At 39.1% G+C, this 12,452-nt stretch overlaps 1 protein-coding gene across 1 annotated transcript in view; it reads left to right on the top strand.

Moving 5' to 3' along the window:
• Window positions 1-12,452, top strand: part of LOC121507021 (receptor-type tyrosine-protein phosphatase gamma-like) — a 769,028-nt gene that overhangs the window by 658,162 nt on the left and 98,414 nt on the right. Inside the window, exon 9 of the mRNA XM_041783136.1 lies at window positions 9,922-10,106. Within this exon, the coding sequence (XP_041639070.1) occupies window positions 9,922-10,106 (185 nt within the window). The remainder of the gene's footprint in view (window positions 1-9,921; window positions 10,107-12,452) is intronic.

Genomic DNA, 12,452 nt, shown 5'->3' on the forward strand with positions numbered 1-12,452 from the left:
CTGGCCCATTATACATACGTCAGAATTAGATCCACACATCATCCAGGGAACAATACAATATGATATAATACCATACGATACAATATGATACCATACTGTACAGTATGATACAGCGCAAAAGGATATAAAATGATATGATACAATAAACTATGAAACGATATAAGATAAGTAATAAGTGATAAGTAATATACAAAATGACCTGATAAGGCATGATACGAAAAGATATAATTTATAATTTATAATTTGCTCTGATTTTGTCAAAATCATATGTAAATACATTTTTTTTTTAAATCCTGATAAGAGACTTAATGTACAACAGCGCATTAGAAAAAAAACTTAAGAGAATCCAATATTTAGCAAAATAAGTCCAAAATTTTGGGGAAAAAACTGAGAATGAAACTCTTCATGTTTTTAAAATTGTAAATTTACAACAGTGAAAAGTCAAGAAGAAGTCAAGAAACCAAACTGAACTTTTGTACTTTATTAACTTAGAAAATATATGTTTTTGTTTACATCAATTTAGGACTTTTAAAGTAAGAAATACATACACCTTTTTTTCTAGAGTGGCCCTAATATGCTGCTGTAATAAGGATAGATTATTCATTGACTTTTTTTTTTAATCAGGAACAAGTGTATGGAGACCAATTGATTTGGGATTTTATCAATGGAATAATTAAAATTGATGTGTATTTTTCCCACATGGGTCATCAGAGGTGCTTAAATTTTCTTAGATATGAGCTGTGGGAGCCCTAAGGAAAAAGATTGAGAACCACTGATCTGGGAGGATGCCCCTAACACCATTGGTTTGAGTTAACTCTTGGATATTTCCCTCTTCTGAGAGCATCTCCCGTTGTCATTAGAGTTTAGTTCTTTCACTGTCATTGCCAGTCTTGTTTTATCCTTTGTTATGGAATTGAATGACAAAAAATTCTTACAATTGATATCTTCCTCACTTCTTATGACAAAACTATGGAGGTGAAAAGTGATGAATCAGCAGTGTTGTTGCTTCAAAGCAGTGTAGCATGATTTATCTTGATATAGGGCAATAACTTAAAAAGTTTTTCATTTTACACCATTTTTATTCAGCTGTGAAAATGATGAGCACATGAGCTGTAAAGCTCAGCTGCTTGCAGTATAGCTGATGTGTTTTATTGAGGTAAACATGGAGATGTGCAGGAACTAAAGCTGCAAAAGAACTTACTTTATATAGTAGGTTTCTATTCCTTCCTTTCCTCCATTCAGCCCTCAATGACTGTCTGTTCACAGTAGATGAATAAATGTATTTAAACAGCCCTTTTCATTCCTTGTTCATATACAGTTACACATTTATTAAATATTTCATTTTGCTTTGGAGTATTTGCAGCGAGCTCATTTGCGTAGGCTTAAATTTCTCCCCACTAAAACAAGAAGTGACACTAACTTGCAGCCTGAATGCACTTATCCCTCCACTCTCTGCACACTTTACTGTGTCTATTTTGTTTTTGGTCAAGGTTAAGATGTCCAAGAGCCCAATGATGTCGCTGCGTAATGTGTAGAGGGGCACCAATAACAGTTTTACAAAAAGATAGGAGTACTGTATCAAGTAGTTTAAACCATGCAAGAGCCTGAAAGAGCTACTTAATTTACTGTACTTTATGCCAGTGAGTGGCTAGCTGTTAGAAAAAATGACACATGGTGTTGCAGATGAGTTGGAGAGTGGATAAATATAAATTTTGCTTCAAGCAGCATTGACAGTTTTTCCCTAAGGGACATTTTAGTGATGAGATCAACTTAAAAATGGACAGCATAAAGTGGGATTTAGCACCCGTCATTTTACCACTGATGCACATGTAACAGCATCATCGCTTGTATCATACTGTGGCTGACTTCCCACCTCCTCCTCCAAGTGCAAAAACCCCTCAGACCGACCCACAATCAAGGCCCAGTCATCGATCAATTGTGGTCAACACGCCGCGGGGCCAAAATGTCTTTTCCTCCTCCAAATGGCTTCTCAGGGAGTTATGAGAGAGAGTGACAGAGAGAGTTGTCCTCTGTGGGTTTTTCCTGTGTCAGACACCTCCTCTACCCATGTTCTGTTCTGTGTGATTGGGCCCTGGTCTCCATCACTCACTGCCATCCACACCTCTCCCATATATATGTGTGTGATGGCTCGCTTATCTTTGATAAAAGCTGTAAGAGGGTCTCTTCATCACCCTGCCAGACTCATGGGGCTACCAAAGCCTTTCACTGTTACACTCAGAGAAAGGGAGTCACAACAGTCTCACAATAAAAGGACACTTAGCAGACACAAACATGCATGATAATATTTATCCCTGTCTAGAAGTGAGAAATCTTTATCCAAGGATTGGCCAAAAGTGACAAGAAGACAGTTCGACCCAGCAAATAAAGGAGCCACTCCAGTTAGAAAATACCTACAATCTTGTCTTTTCTGCCGAGCTGCAAATCTTGACTACAGGTCTCAGAAGCAATCTCCATCTATCCATTTTCTTCCTCTTATCCTGGGCCAGGTTGCAGTGGCTGCAGGCTAAGCAAGTCCACCCAGACATCCCTCTACTCAGCAACATCCAGCTCTTTATGGGGGATTCCGAAAAATTCCCAGGCCAGGTGAGATGTATAATCCCTCCAGCGAGTCCTGTGTCAACCCGGGGGTCATCCAGTTAAACCTGCTCAGAAGACCTCCACAAGGAGGCGACCAGAAGACATCCTGATTAAATGACCAAACCACCTCCACCTGGCTCCTTTTGACGCAAAAGGAGTAGCAGCTCTACTTCGAGATCCCTCCAGATGTCCGAGCTCCTCACCCTATCTCTAAGCCTGAGCCCAGACACCCTCCTGAGGAGTCTCATTTTGACTGCTTGAACCCGTGATCTTATTCTTTCAGTCATTGAAGCTCATGACTATAGGTGAGGGTTGAAATTAAGATCAGCTGGTAAATTGAGAGTTCCTACTCAGCTCCCTCTTCACCACGGCGGTAAGGTACAACGTCTGCAATATTGTCGATGCTGCATCATTCTGCTTGTGGATCTCACAATCCATTCTACCCTCACTTGTGGAAAGACTCCAAAATGTTTGAACTCATTGACTTGGGCAAAAAAATCCTCCTTCCCACCCGGAGGGAGATATCCACCATTTCGGGACAGAGAACCATGGCATCGGACTTGGAGGTGCTGACCCTCATCCCACCAGCTTCACTTTCAGCCGCAAGTGCCCCAGTGCCTGCTGGAGGTCCCTGGCTGAAGAAGCCAATAGAACCACGTCATCTGCAAAAAGCACAAATGGAATTCTGAGGTCAAGCAACCAAAAACCTTCCTCCACTTGGCTGTGCCTTGAGATCCTGTCCATGAAAATCACAAACAGAATAGGTGACAAGGTGGCAGCCCTGATGCACCAGGAATGGGCTCAGTCCCTATTCAGTTAAATAGCTATTTCAATGGATCTGCAGCCTGGAAAGTAGCTGGATTGCACCTTGTTTCTACTTATGTATGTGACAATCAGACCATACTTCACATCAGACTGATAAATGTAACTGTATTTTGTTTGGGACCCCCTCAAAAATGAGATGCTGCATCTCAAGGGGCTATCCTAAATAAATTGAATTGAATTGACTTGAATTGTTTATAGCTAATAAAAACAATCTGACTGCTATCATGTACGTAGGTTACAACCATACTTTAGCAGGATAATATGATTCAGATAAGCAACATTGGAAACAGAACTGAGGGAAATGGCCTGTTAGCTAGTTGGCAGCCTGTAAACTGTGATTCAGCCTCTGATATATCCAATGCAAAATTTGTTTTTTCAACATACTTTATGTCCCAAAGATTCCCAGTGGAATGAATGGAAATTGAATTTAGTTACCTCCAACCAAACTTTAGTGTGCTAGTTACCTGCCTCAGAAACCATCCAGGCTATAAAATTAACAATGAAGTTGTTTGTTGGACATGGTGCTAGCTTCCTAGCATTTGAGACTTTGGCCTGCCTCGCATCAGCTTTTAGAGTTTGTATTGAACAAGTTGAAAACAAGTTATTGTTGGGGTCAAAGGCTTGACACAGTGATTTTCTTCTCCTTTCTTTTCCCCAATTTTCTGCAAGTCCTAGCATGGCTACCACTGGCATTACTGGACTAACAGTTATGTGCTACAGTGCCCATTATGAAAATAAATAATTAAAAGCTCATAGCACTTTAAGAGGAAGTGAAGTGGTTTTCATTTTGAACCACAACGTGAAATTTAAAAAGTCGCTTTAATAAGGAATGGTGAATGTTTATGTTTTTCAATAAAACTTTGTTTGCATTGCTTAAATTTACGATTGCCATGTGTACAAACCTCCATGCCCACCCTCCTTCTGCTGGGCCCCATGCTACCCCCCCACTCCCAATGCAAAATGATTGCATTCTGGCAACACAATGCTTGCTTTTAGATGCATGAGTTGCCAGCTTTGCTTGAATGATTAGTCCTTTCCCAACCATGGCCTTTGGCCACTGACATTATCGTATCATGGGTCTGATCAGAAACACCCAAATGGGTTTTTCTGTGAGTTTTGTTCCAATAATGGGCTCATATCAGACGCTTTGCTTGGACTGTGAGGGTTGATCATTAATGCTTTTTTCCCTGGGGAAGTGGACCGTAGCGTTCCCTTATTTAGGCTGCTTCTTAAACTTATTTCAGGTATTTTTAAAATTAAATCTACATCATGAATGTCCTTACACAACAGTTATAGTGGCATTAATATTCTGATGTGTGTTATGCACACACACAGGGCATGGCTGACTGGGTCCAGGTTGATATAATCTGTTAAAAACCATTGTCCCTGCATAGAGGTCATTCACTGCTTGACTTCCAAATGATGTCTGTGTATGTGTGTTCCACTTTCTGAATGTGTGTGGTTTTGTGTGTGTGTGACTAATGGCTTTAGTAATGCTAAACCACATGGGGCACGACTGCAGGTTATGAATAGAAAAACTCCACTGCAGCTCTTTATGAGCAGGCTAATCAATTTGGTTCCACCAGGCACGTGAGCCTTATTCTCAATCAAGCCATGTTCATCATTGAATTACCCAATGCATTTGCATAATATGATACAGCGCGTGGAATAATCATTATGTGCATTGTTTGATGGTTAGACACTTCTATCCAGTCCTAAAGGGAATGCAGCTTAACGTACAGAGGCAATACAAATATTCTGACATAAATGTGTTGATGCACAAACAAACCAGCCTATTTGATCCTTAAACATGTCTCCTCATAATTCATCTCAACCAAAGCTTTTCAGCCAGAAGCAAGGTCAACAGAGGGATGTTTGGTAGTAACACAGTGTTTCTATTCATGAAGTTACTGTGTTAACCACAAAGGCCTCTTTTAACAGCTTTTCTCCCTCATGAGATAAAATTAATCAGTGAAGCTAAACTGGTAGATTACTGTTTAGGGTCATGGCGTTACAGGATCAGGGACATGGAGTATGGAGTTATACTCTGACAGATAAAACACATGAACAAAGGCCCAGAATAGTTTTGGTTTGTTGCAAATATGCAGATCAAAACTTGAGTGAGATACAGAAAAAAGACTTCCGTTCTCAGTTAGCTGTCCATGCTTCCTTAATGCAGTGGTTCTCAACCTTTTCAGCCCGCTACCCCCAAAATAAAAGTGCCAGAGACCGGGACCCCCACTGTACCTGAAGGTGGTTGAACACAGCCATGGACATTCAAGAATTGTCATCATAGGGGGGAGCTTTCTGGGACCCATTTAAACTTGGAGCCCTTGTTTATGTTAAGCTGTGACATCCATACTTTTAACCTGAATAACAACCACTCTTACCAAAGCAACAAATATCCCAAACATATTTTCTTATACATTTGTGCCTTAGTATCTTCTTCTTATGAATGTAAGCCAATTTTAATCAAAACAGAATTAAAGTGGGTTAAAAATGGCTAAAATTGATTAAAAATGGCAAAAAATTGATAGAATTTTAAAAGTGGCAGAAATGGAACAGAAGTGGCAAAAATAAGAAAAGAATGGCAGTAATGGGTTAATGTGGCAAAACCATGTGGCAAATTTGGTGAAATGGGATATAAAAGTGGAGAAAATGGTTGGAACTGGCAAAAACGGGTTAACTGAGGCAGAAAAATATGCAAAATTTGGCAGAAATGGGTTAAACTGGCAACAATGGGCAGCACAAATAGAGAAATGTGGTTGAAATGAGCAATAGGCCAAAATTGACCCAAAAAAAAGTGTAAACAATGTGTTAAAATGTGTATAAAAAAGTGATGAAAACTGGTTAAAATCAGGCAAAATTGGTGTAAAGTGGCAATAGTAAGGAAAAAAAGCAGCAAAAACGGGTCCATACTGTGCAAAATTTGATGAAGAGTTGCCAATGATAGTGGTAAAATTGTGTAGGGAAAGTGGTTAAAAAGTGGCACAAATATATTTTTAATAAAAATAAAAAAAAAAATCAGACTAAAATATACAGTTTGATATCATTTTTAAAATATTCATAATTTTTTTAAGGCATCTGGTGACCCCCTCTCAGTCTCTTGCGACCCCAAAGGGGGTCCCAACCCCAACATTGAGAACCCCTGCCTTATACAGCACTCTTTCCAGTGACTAATGCCAGGATAGCATTACTTTACTTTTTTCATGTTTTCTTGGTTTTATATCCATTAAAAACTTAAAATAATAATAAGTGCATGGAGCTATTCAAAACCATGAGGGATACTGCAGTGAAAAGCCGGAGTCAGGCTGTGAGGGTTGCCCCCACTCAAAGTAATGGCTGTGGACAGTGGTCTTTGGCCATGTGATCAGCACAGAGGGCATAAAGAGTTTTGGACAGTAGCACCCACTGCATTGTGCTGTGGCACTCGGCATTTTAATCCTCTAGCTTTAAAAAAATTATGCATGCAGCCAAAAACTACAGAAACACTAAATATTACATTAAACTGCAAGTTTTTGTCATGTTGGACATTTTAAATCTCTTAAAGCAGAAAAATACCAACCAGAACGTTGCTTTAGTGATGCTTACATACCGATAAGGCTGCCCGTAGAGAGGAGAGCTTTCTGAGGCCTAGTCAAATCAGGGGCCCGTGGAGGTCAGAAAAATCATGCCAAGTTAAGCTTTGAGAACTGTATTATATCACCAAAGCAAATAAATGTGTTTATTTATGCTGTAGGACAGATATGAATGATTTTAAGATGTAAACCCTTTTTCTTGAACAGAATTACATTTTTATTGGTGATGTTAACAATGTGGATAAGCATATTGAACTAAACCATTTAGGCAATTTGCTTCACAGTCAGCAGTATCACACAAGCAATTCCTCACACCACAGGAATAAAATCAAAGTTCAGAAACAAAAGAAACATTCAGACTCATAGGAAACAATAGCAATGAATAAATATACAAATTTTACCTCGAACTATTCAAAAGGCTAATGGCAGTCCGGATAAAGGAATTTTTTAGTCTGTTTGTTTTACATGAAATAAAGATATATCTGTGTCCAGAAGAGAGCAGCAGGAACTCCTTCAACTGTGGTTGGTCGGTCCATCAGGGATAGACCGGGCTTTATTAAGAGTTCTGAGTTTGAATAGGTCATATCACTCAGAGTAGTGGCTGCAACTTTGCAGCACATTTTAACAAACATCCTACCTGGAAAGTAATGTCAAATTTTAAGCCATGACGTGGACAAACGCAATGATGCCAGAAAATAAAGCAGAAAAAATTGTATAATTGTGAAAAGGTGCAAAAAGTCGAGGGAAAAGTGTTAATAATGGGTTATAACTGCCAAAAAAAAATTGCAAAAATGGGTTCGAACAGGCTAAACAAAAGTGGCAAACATAGGCTTAAAGCAGCAAAAGTGCCAAAAAGTGCACAAAAAGCCGCAAAAGTAGATTAAAAGTGGCAAAAAATTGACAAAAAAGGTAAAAATGGGATAGAAGTGGCAAAAAGAAGTGGAATTGGACAAAAAGAAGAAAAAGTGGATCGAAAGCTGCAAAAATGGGTTAAAAGCAGCAAAACAGAATCACAAATGGGCAAAGAGTGTAAAAAAAAAGGATAAAAATTGCAAAAAGAAGTGGCAAAAATGGGCAAAACCATAGGAAAAATGTGTATTGAGTGGCAAAACATCTGCAAAATGGCATAAAAGGGCAAAAACTGAAAAAAACAGGTGAAAGAAAGATGGAAGACAGCTAAAAAAAGGTTTAAAGTGGCTGAAATTGGCCCAACAGAAGCAAAAACAAGCAAAAAGTGGCAAAAAAAAAAAAGGTTAAGAGAGGTAAATGTGGCATAAAATGGCAGGAAACAGCAAAAATGAGTTAAACAGCATTCATCCAGTTTTTGGTCCTGCCGGGGTCTTTTCTTGGATGGGTTCTGCTGAAGTATAACTTTGGCTTTTCTCCTTTTTAGCTAGCATCCTGTTCAACAATATCTTTTTTTTTTTTTCATTAAAAATCATTTTTAAAAAAGGTGTTAAAACGTGCAACCAAGAGCATCAACTCTATGATTATGACGTCAGGTTAAAGCTTATTAGGCCATACCTTTGAGCAGCATGGATGAATTTCATGTTGCAAATCCAAAATGGCACAAATAATAAATTAAAATGTATAAAACACCAGTATTTGTATCTGAGTGGATAAAACTGAGCAAAATTAAAAGCTAAATTTAACGTGGCAGAGGATTGTACTGATTTTTCCATGAACAAAACACACAGAAACCTGAAACTGAAGCAGATAAAGACACATGGAGCCATATTTGACATTAACAGGGACAATGTGAAAAAGCCTTTGTGTTATTTAAACCTCACTCAGACAAAGGCCAAGTCTCCAGACAGTATTCAAGAATTTACAGTAGTATTTATAAAATATTTACAATCAGATGTGAAATAAAACACCACTGAGTCCAAGCTGAACATCTCCCAGGTCAAACAGAGACATCTAGTGGTCAGTATCAGCCAGTGCAGGCAGGTTCTATCACAGTAAAGGGGGGTTTGTGTTTAGGAGAGGGTACTGTCAAATTTAAAATAATAGTCTGCAGTCATATATCAGATACACTGGCAGATATTTGAAGGAGGAGTAGGTCAGCTGCATTTTGCCCGAGGGCGACTTTATATGAGCTGGTTTTATTGGACCCTTCAGACAAAATCTGAGTGTTTATATGTGGAGATGATTCATGTGTGTTTGGATCACTGTGTCTCACAGCCATGTTAATAACACATCATGAATACGGCTCACACTCTCCATCTCCGTGTCTGTGTGTTAGAAAGATAAGCTAAAGCATGTATCCTGTCATTAAACAATCTCTCTTTGTCTCTCTCCCTTTAATTCTCATTCCTTACCTCTGTTCTCCTCCGTTTCACCCCTCTATTTGTCTCCCATTTTCACCCTTCTCCTTCCATCTTTTCCTCTTCCCTTTACTTCACTTTAATTCCTCACTCCTCCTTTCCTCCTCCACCTTTCTCTCAGATATCTTCCTGCTTTCATCTTGTCTCCCAATTCATTTTCCTTCCCTCCATTTCTTTTATCCTCTCCCGCCTTCAATCTCACCTCATTTTCACGTCCTTTTTTCCTCCCATCTGTCCTCTTCCTGCCTTTTATACAGCCTCCTTTCTTAATGCCTTAATCTGGCTGCCCCTCTTCATCTCCATCCTCTGATTCCTCCTCTTTTCATCCATTGAACTTTTTTACTTACTTTCTTTGATTAACCTTCTACGAAACTTACATTCCCTCTGTTTCTTTGCCTTCTTGTTTCTCCTGCTTCATCTCCTCTGTCAACTAGCATCTCAACTACCCTTCTCTATCCCTTTATTTCTTAATTACTGTCATATTTATCCCGTAATCTTTGTCCTCTTCTTCCCTTTTTGCCTCCTTTAGCCTCTAATCCAATCTGGTGCATCATCCTTCCTTCTCTTAACCTTATATCTCTGTGTTTTCCCAGTTTGCAGCAGCGCTCCCATCAACATGAAGGTGCAGCACGTGAACAGCAGCGCTCTGGTGGTGCGCTGGGATCGCCCAGAGGTCACCTATCACCCGCCCATCCTCTTCTTCCTGGTGTCCTACAGCTGGACGGCCCACGACGACAGCTACGAAGAGACGTACCTCACCCCCGCCACGCAGAAACTGGTAGGTGATGACAGATCATACAGAGGTTTGCAGCAGTAATGGCTGGTAAGCTGGGTTGTGATGCATCATAATATTTCCCACTGAGACATCAGTGGGAAATCAAAACATCATGTTTAGTAAAGGGCAAAATATCTGGTGAGAAAAGATGAGAGAGACCAACTAATCCACGTTATTACACGAGTGTTTTCCTCAGAAATAATACATTTATTACCTTATGAGCTAAAAAGGTTGACTGAAAGCAACTCCTGAACTCGTACTCATGACTTGTGTGAGTCATAAGTGCATCTTAACGCATGCATAAAGGAGGTTGACTGTCTTCTTTTTTTTTTTTAATTTGTGAAAATAACTCGCTCAAATCGTGGTTAAGTAAGTGGTCAAGAGACATGTGAGGGGAGGGTGCTTCCTTCTGGCATTTCAGTCAGTCATCAACAAACATGACTGAGCTTCAATGAGAGGGTTGCTGCTTTGAAACTCAAGTGACAGACAAATGTTTTCATGACTTACCAGGCAATCCAACCTCCTCACGGCCTGCCCTGGGGAATGCCATAGGACTTAAGGTGAGGGGCAGAACCATAAACCAGGAAAGGTGATGTGCTTGGCTATCTTCTGCTGTGCATGGGGCAAATTGGACAGTTTGATAATGTAGAGACTATACTAGAGTCGACTATTAAGGTTAGCATTTTCCTGCATTGGTCCTGATAATGCTCAGAGTCCACAGTGTTTCATTTGCAAAGATTTACAAACATGTAGCAGCGTAAGGTTTTGGTAGTGACCAAACCAATTTTTTTTTTTTTTTTTTTTTTTTGACAAGGAGTAAAAGGAATTTTGGTCACTGAGACATTTAGCACCATTAACACTCAGACAGCCTGTGCAAGAGCAGGTTTTTAGTACAGACAATGATCAAAAGCGAGTACAGGGAAAGGCTGAAGGTGGAGGATGAGCGGCAGTTATGCAATCCTGCATCAGCTGTATAGTTGCAAACTCATAGTTCCCACTAGATCAGATCTTGGAGCATAATAATATCCGCGTAAATGCATTACTGAAACTAAATAACTGTTTTGCTTGGGAAAGACAGATGTTCAAAAACACATGCAGACCAAACTATCAAAAATATAGAAATGTTAAAATAAAATGCTGGGGCACAGGTGGCCTAGTGGTTTAAAACCCAACCCCTGGTTCACAAATGGCCCGGGTTCAAATCCAGCCTGAGGGCCTTTACCGTGTCTCCCCTGCTCTTGTCTCTGTTTCCAACTCTATCCACTGTTCTCCTCTATCAAATAAAGGCACAAAAATGCCCAAAATAAATATTAAAAAAATAAATAAAATGCTTACAGATGAGACATAAATGTTTGAAATTCTAGTTATTTAAATCAAATTTTTATGAGGGTGGGGGTCAACAGAATCGATTATTTCTCTTTGGGGAGGCTCACTTTCCCACACTGTGAAAACTTCTGGAATAGTGAGTTGAAAGTGGTATGAATTCGCCTCATTACGCACTCTATTCACGATTTGCTCTACACATCTGTGACGTTCACGCCCCAAGTGGTAGATGTGCGTTTACATTGACTTTACATGTAACTATAAAAATGCAATTTCAGCTAAAATTGCATGGGGATGCTGAGAGCAAATATTTTCTTTGTTTGGGAAGTTTTGCTTTGACATCCTGAGCTCTGGCCCACTCTAGCAGTGATGTCATCACTCAGAGCCTCTCCATCTACTCCACTGTAAATGTGTGAGAGAGCCAAAATCTTCATGAAGTTTGATCAGTGATTATTAGAAATCTACAGAACATATCAAAAATGTAATCATTCCTAAATAGCTGAAGAGTTTGTCTGTGTTTAAAAGCAAAAATGAAGTCTGTACGTGGAAGAGAGCTGAAGTTACAAGTCTTACAAGTTGAAAGAGTTTTATAGGATTCGAAGAGCTGACACATCTGAAATAATGTTATTTTAGTTTTAGAAAAAAACAAAATGTTGAAACAGTATAAATAGTATAAAAAAGTATTTAAAATAGCTGAAAGGAGCACTAGAAGCTCAAGAGTATGATAGTAGAAAAGTGAAAATAGCCCAAGGAGTGCCAAAGTTATGAGGAGTTGAAGAAAGAGCGGATTTGTGAAATTTTGCAATCTGTTTAAGATTGTTAAATAAAGTTAAATATTTCAAAAATTATAAAAGTTAGAAATGAGAAAAGTCATTGCAGTTGGATGGCAAAAAAAAAAAAAAACATTTTTAAAAGTTTAAATGGTGTCGATACGACAAAATACGTAAGGAGGAGATAGTCGGCGCAGAGGTTATCCTTTGCAGAATGGGCCACTCAAGAAATGTAAGGGATAAGGTATTAGTATGC

The sequence above is a fragment of the Cheilinus undulatus genome, linkage group 3 (genome assembly GCF_018320785.1).
Source record: "Cheilinus undulatus linkage group 3, ASM1832078v1, whole genome shotgun sequence".
NCBI lineage: Eukaryota > Metazoa > Chordata > Actinopteri > Labriformes > Labridae > Cheilinus > Cheilinus undulatus.